Consider the following 22,427-nt stretch of genomic DNA (forward strand, 5'->3'; position numbering starts at 1 on the left):
GAAAAATCAGTTCCTGTGTTGCTAAGGTTAACCACTGAAATGAAACTACTTAGAAAATCTAAGTGGAGTCCTATTTCTGAGAGAGAAGGAGAAAGAAAAGGAGGAGGAGGAGGAGGAGGGGGAGAAGAAGACGACGACTATGTTGCTTCAAAAATACCTAATTTTTCCAATTTGTATTGAAAAGAACATTTCCTCATTTTTTTTCACTAGTGTATTCATCAATAAGGGAAGAACACTTCTTAGCCCAAAAATCTTACAGACAGTAGAATAAATTATATAGCTGTATTCTTTGTAAACACTACTTAGTTGAACAACCATGTGGGAAAAAAGGAGCTAGTAATCATCTGCTCCCAAACACCATGGGTGAGAGCAATAAGGACAAGTGACTCTGCCTCGCTTGCAACCCCCCCCCCCTCTACTCATTGCATGAGCAAGGCCAGAGTCACCAGTAAAAACCCAAAGGGAATACAAGGGGTCTAGGGTATGGCTTTGATGATTTCCCAGTTCTCTTATAACATGGCACTTCCATGTTGTCTATCTTTCTGTAAAATTGCATTAAACATGATAATTTATTAAGAGCCATAAGATCAGGATTTTATGTTGGATCAGGATCTTCAAAATTATGACTAGTTTTGAACACTTCCATTTCTTTTGAGAGGGTAGTTGATACCGATAGAATTTAAATCACTTTTCCCTGTAGCACACAATTCCTCAGTGGTGGAGCCATGACTAGAAATGAAGTTTCTGACATCTAATTACTTTGGTAAATTAAACCTCAATTGACCATTTTAGATAATTCAATTGATGAGAAATACTGACTCTACATGTAGTGGTTAGTGCGTAGCCATGGTTGTACAAGGACAGGGTGATGGAGCTCCTGGCCTGGTTCAATAATTTTCAAAGTAACAATTGAGAAGTTAAACTAATAAATAATGTGTTCTAGGAAAAATATTTTATCACTGACATTATTTGGAATTGCGGGCTCTTTATTATTATTTTTACATTCTGTACAAAGTACCCCAGTGAGGATGATTCCCATTGTCCCATAATTGCTTACAGGTAAACAGTAAACTAGTAACGACCATTTAGGTTCCAATACAATACAGCAGGGGCCACCTGCTGCTAATTATTAGATCAGATTTAGACAAGAAAAACAGTAAAAACGAGATGGAAATGGGGTATGAGCATGTACCCTGCCTCTGTCACACTCAAGTTCACTTTTGGCTGAATAGTAGTAAGAATAGCCAAATCTGAGACTGAGAGAATAAATATTTGTTTTTTATAAGCTCATTATATTATATATCCTAACATTGTGCCAAATGTGTCCTTGGAATAAAATAATTAAATGTCATTTTTTTTATTTTTTTTTTCTAGCCTCCATTGACTTTTTTTAACTTTTGTTGTTTTGGATATAAAAACAGAACTTAGCTAGTCAAATGATTTGGTCTGGCAGAAATCTTGCTTTTTTAGCAAACAAACAGTCCCCAACACAAATGCTCTCCAAAGTTTACAGAGTTCAGCTTCTGGACAGACTGAAATGAAAGCCTACCTCAGAGCACACGGAGAGGGCTGATTGGCTGGTGCAGGGAGGGCAGGATATATAAGAGGCAGCTGTAGAACATCTGGGAAGGTCAATGATATCCTCCGTCTAGAGTCCAACCTCAGCTCTCCTCAGTGCTCTCACCATGAGTGGGTGCCCATTTTTAGGCAACAACTTTGGGTGAGTATTTACCTCTATTTTAAGTATGGTCAGGCTCTTCTTAGAAATGCCTATTAAGAATGCTTTGATTCTGAGTTTTAAAAGCATTCAAAATTATCATCCCTATTCTTTCATTAAAAATCTCCTTTAAAATCAATTAGCCAGAGAATTTTGGTCACTCGTCTTATTAGTTACTATGCTTTCTCAAGATCTCCTATTTTTTTTCCTCACTTACGTAACCTGTAGCTGTGCTTTTAAAAAATTATCTGTAGAAGATAATGAAGAAGACAAATCACAAACTGGTGTGAATAGAGCCAGCAAAGGAGGACTTATCTATGGAAACTATCTGCATGTAAGTGGGAGAGGCCTTGCAGTGTTTAGCTTCCACGGTTAGGAGCTAAATTCTGCAAAGTGACATTTTCGTGTTTTGGTTTGTTTGTATGTTTGTTTGTTTGTTTGTTTTCTCAGTCATCAAAAAGTTTTCTGGACATAAATATGCAAATGTATGCTTTTTCAACTTTTGTTAGAACAATTCAGGAGACTCATATGTGAAAATTCACTTCTCTGACAGGTACAGTACACGGCAGAGTGCATAATCTAGAGCAGAAGAGTAGACATGAGAAGATGAAGTGTAGATAACTGGCAGGCATTGCATAACTTGTGTAAATAAGACATGGTCACTAAATCCCAGCCTAGATCATTGCAAATGTATCCAGAAAAATGTATTTTTAAAATCGCTTATCATAAAGTAGAAATGTTGGAGATACAGGTTTTCTTGAAATTATTAGTAAATGAAAGAGGAATATTACAAGTGAAGTATTTGGAGATAATTCTGGGGTAAATTCCATTCTATTTGTCTTCTACATTTTTTAAGAAGTGAATTGTTTGAGCCTTTGATACTTTCAATGATGGGTTTCTAAGGATGAGCTGATAAAAAATGTTACGATCTTTTTAGAATAGGCTCTTTGGGTAGTAAAAGAGCGGAAGGTAAACAGTGAGCTACATTACCAAGCTTTTATCACACTAGTTTCAAGAGATAGGAAGGATATGGTTACTCATTGAGTGCAATTGTATTTGTAATGATAGAATCCTACCCAATGTAAGTTCTTCTGGAAAGAATAAAAATCATAAATTTAACTCATTCTTTATGATTAAGACTCATGATTTGTTAAAAAGACATAGATTGCTTCCCGAGAATTTGGGTATCTTTTTTTTAGCATTGTATTCTACTTCTTATTTATTTTTTTTTCTTTTTCTCTACTTCTTATTTAAATTGATAAAAAAAAAACGAGTTTTACAACTTAAAAATTAATCTTTCTTTTTAAAAATCTTTTTTTTAGCTTTATTGAGACGTAATTAATGTAAAATAGCGTGTAAATTTAAGGTATATAACATGTTAATTTGACAAACTTATATATTGCAAAATGATTACCACCATAACATCTGCATTATTTCACGTAATTACCATTTCTTTTTTTGTGGTGAGGACATTTAAGACCTATTCTCTTAGCAACTTTCAAGTATATAATACAGTTGATTAACTATGATCACTATGCTATATATTAGATCCCCATTACTTATCCATCTTATACGTGGAAGTTTATACAAAATTAGTCTTTTTATTTTTTGTTTAAAGTTGGAAAAGGTTTTGAATGCACAGGAACTTCAAAGTGAAATAAAAGGAAATAAAATCCATGATGAACATCTTTTTATCATAACTCATCAAGGTAAGTTGCACAAAAGGTTGGATAGTCATTATTCCACAAGCATTTCCCAACAGTAATGAGAGCCACAATTCTTTAAGATGGCGAAAGATGAAGGAATCACTTCCCTTAGAAATGCTTGAAAATATTTTGCTGCCAGATAAATTCTCATAAGGCATCCTTTTAGAATTTTGTAACAGTCTTTTTTATGTAACTTCATTGCTAACTGAATCATGTAGGACTTTAGCTTTTTCCTAAACCCAAGGGAACTTTCTATCTCTTGGAATTCACAAAGAATTTGCAAGATAAGATGTTACTGCTTTTCAACCTGGAACTTTAAAAAACTATTTTCAAGGGTTGCCTGGGTGATTCAGTTGGTTGAGTGACTGACTCTTGATTTCAGGGCAGGTCATGATCTTCTCAGGGTTGTGGATGGAGCCCCACATCAGGCTACTCACTCAGTGGGAGTGTGCTGGAGAGTCTCTATCCCCCTTTCTCTGCCCCTCCCCTTCACTCTCTCTTTCTCTCTCTGTAAAAATAGTAAATAAATCTTAAAAATATAAAATAAAATAAAATAAAATAAAATAAAATAAACTATTTTCAAGAAATAGACACTCAAATTTATTGTGACTTTACATAATCATAATCTGGTACAAAACAAAATGTAAAATTTGTCTAAAGTGTGCATTTATTCTCCTCAGGCTTCTTACCTCTGGACAGTGGTTTTTAACATAGGAATCTATGACTTTGGGAGTTTAGAAAGTCCCTGAACTCATTGAAATTGTGCACAAAATTTCATGAATATATGTCTTAAAGAGGTCTGTGACCTCAGAATATTAAGATTTACTCTAAGATTGTTGGTGCTGTAATATTGTCCTTTGTCTGACAAGGTCCAATGACTCATGCTAGTCAGTGGTCCATTTCTAGATGTGCTTTCTTTCCCTATCTGTTCTTCATGTCTTTTTCTCAAATGGTTGTTTGCTTCATTGACTGGTTAAAATGATCAACACCTTAGAGTAAAAAAATAAGATAGAAAATAATTGACTTGATATGTTACCTCTCCTGTTTTCATGCTTACATTTTTATTACATTTATTGTCTTAGCCAAGACAAAATTAATAGAAGTATCATGGCAGGGTAGCACAGATTTGGAATCAGAAAACTGTTGAGAATCCCATCTCTACCATTACAAATTGTGTGACTTTGGTCAGGTTTTTTGACCAATAATTCTATTTCTCCACCTGCAAAATTGAGACAATTATTTTATCTTCTCATTCATAGCATTCTTGTGAAGATGAAATGAACTAATGTGCATTGAGCACTTACCCCAAGGTATAGCATGTGATAAGCATACAACAATTGGGAGCTGTCATGATCTGGTAGGGAGACTTGTCCTTCCATCCTTCAGTTATGATATGTGGTCAGTGGGGTTATGGAACTAGCCACACAAAGTTAAACCTGAAAAAAAAAAAGATATAGAAACTGAGAAATAAACATTTGATTTGCTCTTAGTCCAAATATGAAAATTAGATCCCTTGGAAGTCTTCTTAAATGTAATATAAATTATATTTGATTCCTCTACTTAGTACAGAAACATAGCCTTACCCATACAATAGCACCAAATTAGAATGCAGCAGGAATCTCTAAGATTTTTGATATTTTAGGCTCATCTAATGACTACATTGGTTATTTAGTTCCTTTGTTCGTAAAATAATCACCTATTATTTATTTCATGCTAAGCACTGTGCTTGGTACTAAGAGAGGTAGATGATGAAGATTTAGACTCTTCACATAAATGTAAGACTATATTTATTGCTTTAAAATTACATTTTATTTTTTTCAATGTGTTAATTCTGTCTTTCAGAGAATTATGGTCAAAGAAAAGCTCCCATAACTTTACAATTGACAATGATTTTTCTCGTTGCAGCTTATGAACTCTGGTTTAAGCAAATCCTCTGGGAATTAGATTCTGTTCGAGAGATCTTTCAGAATGGCCATGTAAGTTAATTTTGTCACAATATTGGATTTATACTTTTTTTTGAGCATGTAGAAAAATATTGTTTATTAGAAAAACTTAACACCAAATGATGGAATTATTAGTTAATGGAAACATTTTAAAAACCTTTCTGAATGGACAAGAGTGTAATTATACTTTCAGTGCCATTGCTATGGATTGCTTTAAGGTTCCTTTAAAATTTCAATTTCAGGCCTCTTGTTTAGAACTTTTTTTTTTTGCCCTTAAAGAAAGTTGTTGTATATGACGGTAGATTGCCAAAACAGCTAATATAGATCCTTTAACTAACAAGTACCAGAATTGTGTTTCTTTCTTTTGTGTGTGTGTGTGTTTTCTTTAAAGATTTTTTTCTAATGAATATTTGATATGGGATGATAGGAACAATGATGAGGAAAGTGAAAACAAGAAGAGAGAGGTGGGAGGAAGGGAGTAGTAGAAGAAAGAAAAAGAGGACACCTAAGTGGGTCAGCTGGTTAAGCTGCTTTTGGTTCAGGTCATGATCCCAGGGTCCTGGGATGGAGGTGGGAGAGGAGAGGCTCCCTACTTCGCGGGGAGTCTGCTTTTCCCCCTCTGCACACCCCAATTCTCTCTCTCACTGTATCTTTCTCTTTATCTCTCTCTCGAATAAATAAAATTTTTAAAAATCTTAAAAGAAAAAGAAGAAGAAAGAAAAAGAAAAAAGAACAGGAAAGAAATACGGAGGGGAAGCCTGGGGAGGATCAAGAGTGGGCTGAGAGCAGGGTAGAGCTTGAGGTGATTGCAGAAGTCTGAATTACCCTCTCCACCCGGAGCTCTACCCCCTGCTCCTCCTACACACCTTCCCCAAGCAGGACACCACCTAGTCCCTGCAGCCTCTGAGCCCCTGCTCCAAGACAACTCTGCGCACACAGTACTCCTCTTACACATGTCAATACAATTCCCATTTATGTTATGGAAACTTAACATAAAAGCAGGTGTTGTTTAATCCTCAGCCAGAAGTTTCCCTGTTTCCTTGACCTTTACTCCTTGAAGAAAACAAAGAAATTGACTTTGAAATCAGTGGTTGTTGGGTCTCAAAACTGACTTATTAGTTACTTCCACATAACTTTCTATTTTTAAATAAAAATGATTCCAAATTTGCAGACAGTCTTTGCACACAACTTCTAGTCACTATTAATTCAATATATATATATGGCAAATTTTAATCCTAATGTTCCTCTTTAAAACAGAGAAAGTTACTAGGAGTACATTATTGTTTGTAGTCCATTTTGTATTTCTAGAAATCAGGATTGATTACTCTGTGTTCCATTTCTTAACCATCAGGTCAGGGATGAAAGGAACATGCTCAAGGTTGTCACTCGGATGCACCGAGTGGCCGTGATCCTTAAACTACTGGTGCAGCAGTTTTCCGTTCTGGAAACGATGACAGCTTTGGACTTCAATGACTTCAGGTGTGTATCTGTGGCTTGTAAGAATGCAGTGGGATTTGCCTTTTCATTTGGGTGAGGTAGAAGGAGAACATGTGTGCTGAGTAAGGCTCCTGTCCTACCTACACTGAGTCACTACAAACACGTGGGAGTCTTGATCACAAAGCATTTGAAAAGTTTTTAAAAATATGTCCTCATTCACTTTTACAGATGAACATAATATGATCAATTAACTTCAATTCATTGTTGTGTGTCTTGTTTTTATCTAAAAAGAATTTCACACTTGATTTTAGCCAAAAGGCCGAGAAGCCATTAATAAAAGGTATTTTGGACAGGCCATGTGGGCAGCTCAGTCAGTGAAGCATCTGCCTTCAGCTCAGGTCATGATCTTTGGGTCCTGGGATCAAGCTCCACATTGCATCTGGATCCCCACTCAGTGGGGAGCCTGCTTCTCCCTCTCCCTCTGCCCCTCCCCCTGCGTGTGCTCTCTCTCTCAAATAAATAAAATCTTTTGAAAAAAGGAATTTTGGATGACTTATCAAAATGGCTAACATGACTGACACAATACATATAACTACATTTTTAAAAATAGCAAAACTAAAAATACAAGAGAAACAAGAATTGACAGGAAGCCTGTCAGCAAAAGTATCAGTTTAAGTTATGGATTGAACTATAAGCGTCAGCTCTGCATTTCCAGGCAGCCAAAGCCATACATATATATTTTTTTTAAAAAAAGCTTTTTCATACTAAAATTGGAGAAGAGATTTTCTTAAGAACATCAGGTGCATTTAAGGATATCACAGGCAGCGTCACCAACATGTGTGATGGTCAAGTAAAATTCCTTTGTGGTGGTTTTTAAAAATTGAAGTCTTACAATCAATTAGGTGAAGGAAGCTTAGAAGGATAGAAGAGTTAGAAGGATGTAGGATGGGAATTATAACATGTTTTGATTGCCTATTTTGTGCAAGGTGATATCTCATTTGTTTTACTGGTAGTATCTCATTGGTGCTCATAATAATACTAGGTAGTGAGGTCAAAGATGACATCCAAGAATACAGATTTTTTTTTAAATTTTATTTATTCATTCATGAGAGACACAGGGAGAAAGAGAGAGAGAGAGAGAGAGAGAGAGAGAGAGGCAGAGGGAGAAGCAGGCTCCATGCAGGGAGCCTGATGTGGGACTCGATCCTGGGACTCCAGGATCATGCCCTGGGCTGAAGGCAGGTGCTAAACCGCTGAGCCACCCATGGATCCCCCAAGAATACAAATTTTAGGAGGGATTGAATAATATGTATAAAGAATCTTTTCAAAAAAAAAAATCTTTTCAGCACTATAGAATAAGCAGTATTGCTCCATGTCCATGTGTCTTTATCTCAGGAAAAAAAATTAGTGTACAGACACATAAACATATGTGCATATACGTATGTGCGTGTGTACGTATATATGTACACACATGCATATATGCCATTGCCCAAACTATATAAACATTCCATCTTTAAATGTATTAATCGACAGCAACAATGATATTTAGACAGCTCATTTTTTTTTTCTTCAGCAAGGTCAAATCACAGGTCCATCTCTAGGCAGTTTTGCGTCAGTGTTCTTGATAATATCTAAGAGAGTAAAACTGATGACCTCTCAAAATAGAAGAAATCAGTGATTTGCAATGTCAGCTCCTCTCTTCTTTCTCTTCTCCTGCCTTCCTCCATTTGTCCTCAGAGAGTACTTATCTCCGGCATCAGGCTTCCAGAGTTTGCAATTCCGACTATTAGAAAACAAGATAGGGGTCCTTCAGAGTTTGAGGGTCCCTTACAACAGAAGACATTATCGTGATAACTTCAAAGGAGAAGATAATGAACTGCTACTTAAGTCTGAGCAGGAGCAAACACTACTGCAACTGGTGGAGGTACGTATGCTCAAATATTATCCTGACATCTTATTAATTTAGCTTCTGTTAGGTCAAAATTGTAAAACTCCACTGTTTTGTCACATTAATTGTAAGTAGGAACAGAGAGAATTTATAAAAAACACTTAAACTCAACTAATTAAAATATTTAAAATATAATGAACTCTCTTGAGAATTTCAGAAATATTTATATAATCAATTATGTTAATATTTAATAACTTTCTCATGTTATAAGGCAATTCTTTTAAACAAGCCGACTAAACAACACTTAGCTGATTTTTAAGCTAAGTATAGTCATTTAGTGAGCTTTACTTTTTAAAAAATAGTCCATAATTGAACAGTTCCACAAGTTAAATATTTTTCTCAATTAAAGTAAATTACTAAGAGTAGAATCTTCAGAATTTGTTCTTTTCATATCTTAATTCCCTATGAGTCTATACAAGGTCTTGAGGGACTACTGTTTCTCCATAAGTAAATTATTAAATCAAGTTTACATGGTTTTGATTTCCTTCATAATGGTTTTTCCCTTTGCAAATTAAAATTTTCATTACTGACTTCTACTCTGCACACTAATGCCCTTGGTATTGTAAATGTGGATTTAGGTGAATATGCTATATATGATGCCAAATAATAGCTCATAAAGATGGGAGGGAGAGAATCACAAAGCTAATTTCAAAACCAAAAATAGGTTAAATGAGAATCCACAGAGATGCATGAATTTTGTTTCATTTTTACATGAAAAAAATCTCTATGTTAACTATACTGGAATCAAAGTAAAGTACATTAAAAAAAACCCCAATTAAAATAATCCAATAGTTCATGCCAAAGTTGTTAAGTGTCCTATGCTCCTACATTTAGAAGAGAGCATATCATAAGCATGTCATAATTCCTTCAGCTCCTAAGCCATAATTTATTTTGAGAATAAACCAGAAGACTTCATTCAAACAACATTTAGATATGCTCATACATTTATAGAACAAAATTGGGATTTCTGTAATCCTATATTTCTTAATAAATAATGAGTAAATATTATTATATGATTGCTTTAAAGACTAAGAAATGAAATATAATGAATTGCTGTTCTTTAAGTGAAGAAGTTGAAGGGAAAGGGAAAATATTTATACATTAAAAACACTTATGACATATGTTTCTCAAAATTAATAAAATTTCCTATTTCAAGTTCATAGATATTAGATACAATGTATTTTACAATTATTTAAAATTCTACAATATATTTACTTAAACAAATAATGCTTCAGGCATGGCTGGAAAGAACACCAGGTTTAGAGCCACATGGATTTAACTTCTGGGGAAAGCTTGAAAACAACATTGTCAAGGGCCTGGAAGAAGAATTCATAAGAATTCAGGTATTTACGATGCCATAAGTAGATATTTTATTTATTGGAAATTTTATTTAAGAAATCTCCAGCTTTCTCTTAAACTTCCATTTTTCTCATATTCGTTTTCTTTCACAAATGCATCTGCAAGGAATATATTACATCAATGATTTTATTTGTGTACAATACAAAATAAAGAGTTCATAATCGGCATGATTTTATTTTAGATGAATATATCAGATTAATAGACCTTTTAATTTCTATTGAAAATTTCATATCATGAGCAATTTTAGACAGAAGTAGGCTCACAAAAGACCAGTCATCCAATATTTTTAACCATATAATTTACCATGGGCTCATGTATATTTGTTGGACCCTTCCTGTTGGCTCTTGGTTAAAATTTCTTTCACTTAAGAAAGATACTGTTGATTCCTCATTTTCCTCAAGCTACCCCCTCATCCTCTCTTCATAACTACATTTTTCGAAAGAATTGTTTCAATTCTATATCTGATGAGGCTGTATCAGGTTAGTTCTTAAAGCAGGGACTTTGAAGTCACACTGCATGGGTTCAAGTCTCACTTTTATCTCTTAATGACTGTGACATTGAACTTTTCTGTTATGTAACCTCCCTCTGCTTTGCTTTCACCAATGGTAAAATAGAAAATAAGAGTATTTTCCTCGTAGGATTATTATGAGCATTAAGTTAGATTAATATCTGTACAGTATTTAGCACATAGTTAGCATAATTATTTATTTCTCATCAAATCCTCAACCCAAATCAGTCTGTCTTCTTGTCCCATCATTCATAGGAGGCCTCCAGGTATATAAATCCAATGGCTTCATTTTAATTTATTTTACTTCATCTCCTAGTGGCATTCAATAATAATGGCTCCTTATTCTTTCTTGAAAAAAATTTCCCCTTGGATTTAATATATGACATTGTCTTCCTTTTGATCACTGGCCCTTATTGTTTTGATTTGTCCCTTTTTACTGGCTCATTTTTCTTCTCAGACCAATAAGTGGTAGGATTTTGCAATGCATTGTCTTAGACACTTTGTATTCTCTCTCTGCACTCTTTCACCACATGAACTCATTTATACCCAATGTTTTAATATCTACTTATATACCAATAACTCCCAAACATTCATCTCCAGCATAAATAACTCTTTAAGTTTCAAATTACTTATCTCACACCCTTCTTTATAATTTCCCCCTGGTCCTCTCAAAAACATAATGATAAAACCAAGCTTTTCTTTTCCTTTCCTCCTCATATCAACTCAGTCTTCTACAAATTGAAGAAATTTTTTTCTTATAAACCATCTAGTTTGTCAAGTCTGAAATGTACAACTGATCCTTGGCACTTCCCTCTTCTTCAATCACTTCTTCAACTTATCACCAAATCCTACCAATTTTACTTTCTAAATAGGTGTCAGATATCTCCATTTTATCTACCACCCTCAATCACATGAAAACTACTCTTGTTTTTCACCTGGACTCATAATTTCTCTCAACTATTCTACTTCTCCCCAGTATGATTCCATTCCAATTTATTCTGCATACTGCAGTTTGAGCAATCTTCTTAAAATGCAGATCTGATCACATTTTGTTTTTGCATAAAACCTGTTTTTCTCCCAATTGTTTTTAAAATTAAGATAAAAACCTTGAACATAGTCTTCAAGGTGATTCATCATCTCATATGGCCCAACCATATTGAATTTCTTTACAGTAAATTTAATTCTTTGAATTTATCACCACAGAGTCTTTTTATATGTTATTCTCTGGGCTTAGAATATTCTTCCCCAGGTAAATCCTTCCATTCTTCAAGTCTTGGCTCCAGGAGAACTTCAAAAAGATCTCCCCCTGGGGCATCTGGGTGATATAGTCCATTGAGCGTTGGACTCTTGATTTTGGCTCAGGTCATAATATCAGGGTCCTGGGATCAGGCTTCATGTTCAGAGGGGAGTTTGCTTGAGATCTCTCCCTCTGCCTCGCTTTCCCTTTCCCCCCACCCCGTTCACGTGCATGCACTCATACTCTCTTTCTGTAAAATAAATAAATAAATCCTAAAAAAAAAAAGGATCTCCCCTGACCTCCTCACTACTGTTAAGTTCTCATGGCATTATATATTCTGCTCCTATATTCTACTGTCCACACTTGCAGTATAATGCCTAGGTGATTATTTGTTCGATGTCTTTTTCCCACCAGAGTTCAAGGAACTCAATTTTTGCTCACAATTTTATCTCTATCACCTTAGCGTGACATTTACTAAATAAATGAATAATTAATTGACAATAATATGCATACAAGTTCTTACCACATGAGTGATTGTTCAAACTGAAATAATTGACTTAACTGATTTTTGCTTCAGCTCAATTAATTGAATTGTAAGTAAAGCATTTGTAGTAGGCAGAAGTATAAGAATTTCCTTAAATGGTTCAATAGATTTCAATTGAATAAATATCTGAGTGTGGAAAATATCTAAGAAATTATAGAATATAAATTCTATACTGAATATAGAATTTTAATAGAGTTAATAGTTTTTCTGGCTGGAAATTCTTAACCTTTCTTAAGTGAAATTACTTTCCTTCCTGTCTTAAAAAATTACTGTCTAAAATTAGATTATTGGCCACTTGTAAGTTGTCTCCAGTTTTGCCCATCTGAGTCCATTTCTCATGATATTTATGAAAATAACATTTGAGATTAACAAATCATGTAAACTTAAATAAAAGGATAGAACCAGGGAATGTGAGGAAGACTCATCTCATAAGCCATAATTTCCAAGTTGTATTATTAGATGAGAAGGCAAATATTCCTTCAGAAACTATACCCTTTCTGCTCCTGTGAGTCTATTTCTCACAAGAGATGTTTTCCAAAATTAGAATCTGTGATCTTTCTTGAGAATATTAATGCAATATTTTTTCCCAAAGGCTAAAGAAGAGTCAGAGGAAAAAGAGGAACAGATGGCTGAATTTCAGAAACAAAAAGAAGTGTTACTCTCCTTATTTGATGAGAAACGTCATGAACATCTCTATAGTAAAGGTGAGTATTTTATTCTGAGTCCTTTCCCTGTAATGTATGACTGTGAGAATAAAATACCAAATCTTACGTGGGAGAAATAAAATGAAACTTTATATCGTGCTCACAGAAACATGAATAGGGTTAATTTTTTCTGCTATAGCTTTATATGGTAAGTTTGTGTGTCCAATATATCTCAAAGACATTAGTCAGAAGCTTTCATATGTATCAGACATACAGGATACCAGGAGAGCATTTTAGTTCACAGCCTAATAGAGACAGAAATGAAGATAAGCAGTGTAACTGTAAATAATACAGCAGTACAGAGCAGAGGAATAATTATTGTGAGGGCAAGGGTGGTTTGGCAGAGGAAATCAGTTTCCCAAATAGACAGGGGAAAGCACATATTTAGATTTTCTGGCATAATTAATGTTGGGATATTATTTTCTGAAGCTCATTGACCAGTAATATCATCAATACCTTCATTATTTATCTCTTTAATGTGTTTGAAATTTTTGTGTTCATTTGTATTTGGAACTTTTATTACAAATTACTTATAGTTTTTTTGGAAATGAGTGGAATAGAAGGTAAAATTGATTTTTATAACATAAGTACAAGGCATAGTGGTGTATGAAATTACTATGAAATGCTACAAACTTCAAGATTGTTCGTCTGTTTTCTATAAAATCCCTGTAAAGAATAGCAAAAATCTTGTTTTTCTGCAGATAGAAGAAAGCCTTTTAGTAGAGCACCCATAAAATATATTTTTATTTTATTTTATTTTATTTTATTTTATTTTATTTTATTTTATTATTATTTTTATAAGAGATTTTATATAATGGTTGTGCTCCTTGAAGCCAAATGATTTTAAGTAATTTAGGTTATTTTAAGTGAATTAGAAAAAAAAAACCTACTTTCAAATGAACCTCGGAATTAATCTTATTTTTTATAAAGTAAGTCATTATACTATTTGACTTAAATATATTTTAGTATAGAAGTTAAATATTTTCTATATCAAGTTTTCCTAACATGATACTTAAAGGTCATGAAAATTTAAAATGCATGCATATATATTTTAAAGGCATATATATTATATATATAAAGTGTGCATATATAAAATATGTATTACATATATATTTGAAATATATTAATTTGCTTTGTAAAATCTAAGGAATAAAAAATTTAAACCAAACTACTGTTTTCTAAAAACATATGAAACTCAATTATTTAAGATCATGATGCCAAATTAATATGACTGCCTTAAATTCCTCATTATATTGAAACTCACTGTTTCTTGCAGGTGAAAGACGACTGTCATACAGAGCTCTTCAGGGAGCCTTGATGATATATTTTTACAGGTAAAAGCAAAGAAGAGTAGAAGCAGAAGCTGAGGAATGGGTACAGATAATATATCAAGTATAAAGCTTATAAATTGCAATCATAGTTTTAAGAAGTCATTTAGTTTTGGGAGAAATCTTAGAAAATAATTGTGACATTCATTAATTTGTATTCTAGATAGTAAGAATATAACTTTATCCCTATAGTGGGTAAAAATATACATACCACATACCAATTAAACTTGCTTTTTATTGAATTCTACAATATTCTATATGACATGACATTTTCTAAATGGCCTAAGTTTAATCTACTCAGAAACTCAGTCATAAAATGTCTTCCATCATTAAACATTTTTGTAGAGTATTCCTGTTTTATGAAATTTTTAAAAAGTGATAAAGTGAAAGCAACTTTATAAACTGATTTCTCTGTATTCTGCAATTTCAAGTAAAATTGTCTTTACTGTCCAAGGTGTTTGGGGTGTCCCTTAAATGTCCATGTACTCCCACTCCATTGGTATGAAGGCCTTATTTTCATGTTTCATAAATTAAATGTGTCAGAACAATGGAGAGCACACCAGTAAACATTAAAGACAAAAACAAAAATAAAACCTCATTTATTGGACCTCTTATATTTGATTTTTTAATCTTCTCAAATTCATTCCTTCAGAAACATCAACAAAATTTTTTACTCTTTTCCTAAACTTCTACTAAATCTATGCCACTCAAGTTTATGTACCTGAAGCAGAAAATGTACTGAGTGTTGAATGACTAGATAAAGAAAGGGAAATAAAATGTATTAGAGGAAATAAAAAAGCAGTTTTTGTTTTTGTGTTTTAATATTTTTGCCTGGAAGAAGTTTTAATATAGTTTGCCTGTAAGAAGCTGGTGAATCTGAAATAGAGTATTTGTCTACTTTTTGTTTCTTTAATTTTAAGGTTTTTTTTTTTGTTTTTTTGTTTTTGAGAGAGAGAGAGCATGTATGCACATGTGTGGGAGTTGGGGGGAAGGGCAGAAGGAGAGGGAGAGAGAAAAACCTGAAGCCGACTTCACACTCAGCCTGGAGCCAGATGGGCATCCTGATCTCAGGACCCTGAGATCATGACCTGAGCTGAAACCAAGAATCCAAAGTTTAACCAACTGAGCCACCCAGGTGCTCCTATGTCTATCTTTTATTGAGTGTCAATGTTGAGTGTGATTCTGGCTGGTTACATGTATTACATGGAATATTCTAGACCCTTTAAACAAATACTATAAGCTGATTAGTAGTATCTTCATTTTTGAGACTAAGAAACCAAGACTGAGAGAGTAATCCAGAGATGCTACAGCTCTTAACAGGTGAAGTTGACATTTGTTTGGAGAACCAACAGATTACAAAACTCATGCCCTTCTGAACACACTAGAGTTGCTTCAATAGATATCTTTTTATTATTATTTCTTCTTTAGGGAAGAGCCTAGATTCCAGGTGCCTTTTCAGTTGCTGACTTCTCTCATGGACATAGACACACTCATGACTAAATGGAGATGTAAGTTTCCCCACACCTTCTTTTTTTTTTTTAAGATTTATTTATTCATGGGAGACACAGACTGAGAGAGAGAAGCAGAGACACAAGCAGAGGGAGAAGCAGGCTCCTCACAGGGAGCCCGATGCGGGACTTGATCCCAGATCCCAGGATCACAAACTGAGCGGAAGGCAGACGCCCAACCACTGAGCCACCCAGGTTTCCCTTCCTCACACCTTCCAGCATGACCACCTCAACCCTGATAATTTTTCCTTCCCATCCTATACCTTGAATCCTTTTCTCCATCTCTCTGCAACCTTTCCTGCTATCTTTTCTTTCCTCCTTTGTGTGTGAATGAATTATGTTTTTTGTTGTTGTTGTTGTTGTTGTTTTTTAAATCAGCCCAACAGTTATTCTCTCCCGGGGCCATTTACCCATTATACACAGCAAGAATAATACCTAGGGACCAGACTATCTTTGGGGCTCCATGAAACTATTTAATAGTCAGAAGAAAAAAATAACTTCAGGTTAAATAGAATGTGTTAATATATAACCATATCTTATTCATCCTTATGCCAAAACAATTTTAAAATATAATTTATATATGTGTGTATTACTTGTGTGTGTATATATATATTATATATTATGTATATATGTATATACATGTATATATATATGTATATACATATATATGTGTGTGTAATATATATGTATAAAGTGTATATATATATACATATATATATATGTATATATATATATATATATATATAAAATGGAGAAAGGGACCCATGAAGGTAAGGTGGTGAGGGCTTGTGAAAGTCATAATTATATAATAAAGTTATAATTATATAATAAATAAATAATTATATAATAAATTATATAATATTATTATATTATATTATATTATATAATAATTATATAATAAAGTCATTATACATATATATATATATATATATATATATATATATATATATATATATAAAATGGAGAAAGGGACCCATGAAGGTAAGGTGGTGAGGGCTTGTGAAAGTCATAATTTGGCCCTACTCTTTCCTATTGTGTTCACAGGCTAGTCCATCATTATTTTGGATGGATTCATATGCATGTAGCCTGAGCCAAGTGGGGTGCCAGGCAACCTACTGGTCTCATCAGGCTCTCACTTGCAAACCTTCCATACGGCTAAGTGATAAGGTGTGAACATTTTCTCAGGGAGCAATAATCATTACCAACCACTTGCTTTTAGAAAATTGTGGAACTAATGGCAGAAAAAGATCCATGGAGTTAATTTGTGTGTTTGCCTAGATAACCACGTGTGCATGGTGCACAGAATGCTGGGCAGCAAAGCTGGCACTGGTGGGTCCTCTGGCTATCATTACCTGCGCTCAACAGTGAGGTAAGTTGAGGGAAATTCACCTGTTTTTCTTGGTGGAAGTCACTGATTCTTGGTTTGTCTACATACACATACATTATCTAGGAAATGTGATTTATACTTGCTCTCATCCAAACTGCTAACAACACATTTATCCTGGTTAGATGAAGGCATTCCTATTAGAGAGGTCATTATAAAAATTCTTAGTTCTGGAACTTCATCATTTTGATCCTGAGATGAAATGAGGCATTATTTGTGGTGGCATGATCTATGAGGATATGAGGGAGTTCATCCAGGTAGGAACATTTTCAACTCATTCTGGCTCAAGTTTGGACTAGACTCAAACAATTATTATTTATTCGGCTAATGTCCTCTTGCCCAGGTGAATGACACAGCTGAAAAAATAGTTTCTTAATTCCTGGTATGACTCTATGTTATAAATACTACTTCCATCTATTCCAGAGAGTGCCCAGGAAGGAAAGAGGTCAAGGAAAGGCACCAACATTTATTTAGACCCTAAAACATGCTAGAGAGATCTATAGGACATTTATGTTTTTAATTTATTTAATGCTCCCAACATTATAGATGGATATAGATACATACATAGGAAAATGGGAAAACTTAAAAGGCCCCATAAGAAAGGAGAATCAGCTCAAGAATAAATTAGATATTCACATTTATTTTTATTCTTTTTGTTTTGAACATTTTATTTATTTTTTTAATTGGAATTCAATTTGCCAACATATGGCATAACACCCAGTGCTCATCCCATCAAGTGCCCCCCTCAATGCCCATCACCCAGTCACCCCCACCCCCTGCCCACCTCTCTTTCCACCATCCCTTGTTAGTTTCCCAGAGTTAGGAGTCTCTCATGTTCTGTCTCCCTTTTTGATATTTCCCACTCATTTTTTTCTCCTTTCCCCTTTGTTCCCTTTCACTATTTTTTATATTCCCCAAATGAATGAGACCATATAATGTTTATCCTTCTCCGATTAACTTCTTTCACTCAGCATAATACCCTCCAGTTCCATCCACGTCAAAGCAAATGGCAGGTATTTGTCGTTTCTAATGGCTGAGTAATATTCCATTGTATACATATTCACATTTAGTCTCCAAAATTCTTCATATTGTACATGGTTTTCATCCCTACTCTTTTTTTATAATAAATTTATTTTTTATTGGTGTTCAATTTACCAACATACAGAATAACACCCAGTGCTCATCCTGTTAAGTGCCCCCCTCAGTGCCCGTCACCCATTCACCCCCACCCCCCGCCCTCATCCCCTTCCACCACCCCTAGTTCGTTTCCCAGATTTAGGAGTCTTTATGTTCTGTCTCCCTCCCTGATATTTCCCACACATTTCTTCTCCCTTCCCTTATATTCCCTTTCACTATTATTTATATTCCCCAAATGAATGAGAACATACAATGTTTGTCCTTCTCCGACTGACTTGACTCAGCATAATACCTACTCTTATTATTAGATTGACAATTATAAGACACGCAGGTTCAATTTTTCATCCTTCTTATAAATTTTCACTTTACCTAGAAACACACTCTATGCTACTTATAAAATTCATTGACTTAAATTTTCATAGTCATCACATATTTTCTCTTTCCCTGGGGAATATATTCTGTAAACATGAAACAGTAAATGATTGTCTGTACCACATGAGCCTGCACATCGGTGGATGGTGGGAATAATGAACACATATAGCATTTCTAGTGTGCCATTATCTCATTAAGTCTTTACAAAAGCCTGGTCGGGGGAAGGGGCTGTAATTTTTATTTTACAGAGTTAGAAACCAAGACACTGAGGGTTAGACAACTCATCCAAGGCCACACAAGTTGCAAAGTAACAGAGAGCAGAAATGAACTCTAATTTGACCTCAAAAGCAAATGCTCTTCTGCTATAAAACAGCAACAATTCAAATAACTAACACACAAGATTGTAAATGTTAAAACCACCTTTATTCATTTACTATGAATCTAAAAGTTGGCATTTTAATTTATTAATCCATCCAAGTCAATTACTTGACAGCTACTTTGGAGGTGGGAAATATTTTCTAATGAACATTCAACTAAGAATTTTGTATGCTTTAATTTTTTTTAATTTTGCATACTGTCTTTTAAAAGTCAGACACAAGAGTACACCTTCCTTTATCTTTATAAAGGTAGCATGACAATCATAAGACTCTAGATTTTAATCTGAACCAGCCTGGTTAGGATCAAGGAAACACATAATACTGCTTTATGAGCATGAACTTTGGATATGGAACGAAAAGAAGATGATCTTAAGAAGTTATATTCCTTAACTCCTTACTAATACATACATAATATACACAAAATGTAATATATAATGTATAATGAAGCATAACATTAAATAATAATTATGCCATAAAAATCACCTGAGAAATGAAAATTTTTTGATAAACAATTTTAAACATTTCATGTCAATAAATATACACCATCTGTATATTTATGTTTTTCCAGTGACAGGTACAAGGTATTTGTAGATTTATTTAATCTTTCAACATATCTGGTTCCCCGACACTGGATACCGAAGATGAACCCAATTATTCACAAATTCCTTTACACGGCTGAATACTGTGACAGCTCTTACTTCAGCAGTGAAGAATCAGATTAAAACCATCTGCAAAAATCTATGAAGATATCGATTACTCAGTGTTTTTTAAAATTTTCTATGAATTTCATGATATACAAAGAGTCCTAATGTAATATATGTATATACTATAGGTAAGCCTGTGGTCCTTTGATTCAATCCTGTAAATAATTTTATTAACTCATTTTTGTGATAAGACTAAACATTAAGATGAGAAGTTAATTCAATTGAATTGTACCATTGTACATAGAAGGTTTTCCTATTAAAAACTCTGTTCCTTGATACTTATCTTAATATAACCATTTAACAGGTTCATCTCATTTCATACTTTAATGAACTTGTAAACTTCAGCTATTTCAAATATTTTCTGCAATAAAATGTGTCATTCTGTACAAAGATCTACACAATCAAAATATTTAAGAAATAATAAGAATTAGTCTTTTTTCCACATATTATTTTGGAAACATTGCTTGTGCTTATTGGGACTCTTGATGACCAATGACAGAAATCTATCTGAAGCTTGCCTAGAAGGAAGAACATGCTGGACAAGTCTACTAGCTCAAAGAATTGAGAGGAGCCTGGGCATGGGTCCAGTTCCTGGAGTACTATGAGGATCCTCTGAGAAGGACACTTTGAGGGCCCTTTGCGTCTCACCACTTTTTCCGTAGGTGTTGGCTTTATCTTCCCAGCTCTCCCTCAGGCAAGGTCTCAGCTTCCAACACCTCCTGACCAGAAAGGCAAAGGTGCTCTTCCCAGCTCCGGGAGGCAGAGTCAATGCAGGATTGAGGTTATAATGAGTGATAGTTCCCTCAACTGAAGAATGTTGTTTCAGAAGACAGAAGGAGAAACACACTACATTGTGATTTAGCTCATTTCTAATAACAAGTATTAGACTAAGAGTTTAGATCAGACAGGAGTTTTATTCTTTTTCTAGATCAGTGTGGAAATTGGCAATATTTAGATTTATTTTATGGAGGGAGGGCAAAATACTATCAAAGGAATCTAAATGTAGATCAACCTTGACCTGGAGCGATTATCTGTAAGTGAGCAGCAAATTCTTCATGGAATTGAACTATTCTTTGGTCTCAATTATAAGTTTTTTCTTATAAAGACCATGTTGTCTAGTTTGTCTCTAGACAATTTCATGTAACTGCTTTTACCTATAAGGCCCTTTCATGTGTGTGTGTGTGCGTGCATGTGTGTGTGTGTGTGCGCACATGTACATAGTGCCTGATGGTGGCTAAGCTAAGAAATATAGAGACAAGTAGCACGGTGGCTAAAGGCAATGGCTTCGAAATCAGTGCACATGGGAGCAGTGCACATGGGGCATTGCCATTTATTAACTACCCATTCCAGTACAAACTCAATTTTAAGCCCCAGTTTACTATCTATACGGTGGGGATAAAACTACTTATGTTAAGGGGCACCTGGATGGCTCAGTCAGTTAAGCATCTGACTTCTGCTGCGGTCATAATTTCAGGGTCTTGGGATCAAGCCCCACATTCAGCTCTCAGCTTGATGGGGAGTCTGCTTGTCCCTCTTCCTTTGCCTTTGTGCTCTGTCTCTCTCTCAAATAAATAAATAAATAAAATCTTAAAAAAAACTTATCTCACTCTTTATTCTTCTCATGAAGTAATGAAAAAAAGTATGCTAATAGATGCTCTGTCACCAAGATATTTTGGAATCTTAGAATAAATGCTATTTGTCAGGCTTTATTCTTGTAACAGACTAAATGATCTCACTTAGCTCTTTTATTTTCTGGTGTGATTAAACTATATAGTTGTAAGAGTTTTTTCCAAGGGATTTATCAGTAACTCTTAATGTAAAAGTCAAAACAATTTGTAAAGCCAGTTTCTATCCTTGCTCCCATTCAAACTTGCAAGTGTTAATGATCTATTTAAATTATAATTCTCTAATGAGTTACAGAGTGTGTAAGCTTGCCTAATTTAGTATTCACTTTGAGATCTTTGTGAAATCACACACAGGAACATCTTGATGATTTTCATTATGATTCTTAATTATTATGTGAAAATTTCATCGCTTTCCTTTTAGCCCCACTGGGTAAACTTGAAGTTGCTTGTTATGGCTGGAGCACAGCAAATGCCTATATAGAACAGCAGAGATCGAGGCAAAGAAGGTAGAAAAGGGGCTTCTTCATGAAAGGTCATTTAAAAAAGTTGGCATGTTATCTTTTAGGCATTGAGGAGCTCCTGAATTGTTTAAAGCAGGGAAATAACATAATGTCTTACAGAAATGCAATTCCAGGGGACACATAGTAAGTGGATTATAATAACATCGATCAGAGTCATCTAGAGCACTTATAAAGACAAAGTGTGTCAGGGTGCCTGGGTGGCTAAGTTGGTTGAGCAGCTGATTCTTGGTTTCAGCTCAGGTCATAGTTTCATGGGTCCTGGGATGGAGCCCTCCATCAGGCTCCATGCTTAGCAGGGAATCTGCAAGATTCTCTCCCTTTGCCTCTCCTTCTACTCGTGCATGCAAATGCATGTTCTCTCTTTCTCT

At 34.4% G+C, this 22,427-nt stretch overlaps 1 protein-coding gene across 1 annotated transcript; it reads left to right on the forward strand.

The window, feature by feature from the left end:
- Positions 1-1,589: 1,589 nt before the first annotated feature.
- Positions 1,590-21,510, forward strand: TDO2 (tryptophan 2,3-dioxygenase). Its single transcript, XM_026016613.2, has 12 exons — positions 1,590-1,720; positions 1,946-2,051; positions 3,336-3,426; positions 5,329-5,399; positions 6,718-6,845; positions 8,541-8,727; positions 9,987-10,094; positions 12,992-13,103; positions 14,380-14,437; positions 15,860-15,939; positions 17,218-17,308; positions 19,778-21,510. Exons 1-12 carry the CDS (start codon positions 1,686-1,688, stop codon positions 19,929-19,931), a joined length of 1,221 nt encoding a protein of 406 aa, XP_025872398.2. The 5' UTR covers positions 1,590-1,685; the 3' UTR covers positions 19,932-21,510.
- Positions 21,511-22,427: the final 917 nt, after the last annotated feature.

Source organism: Vulpes vulpes, chromosome 10 (genome assembly GCF_048418805.1).
Source record: "Vulpes vulpes isolate BD-2025 chromosome 10, VulVul3, whole genome shotgun sequence".
Classification (NCBI taxonomy): Eukaryota; Metazoa; Chordata; class Mammalia; order Carnivora; family Canidae; genus Vulpes; species Vulpes vulpes.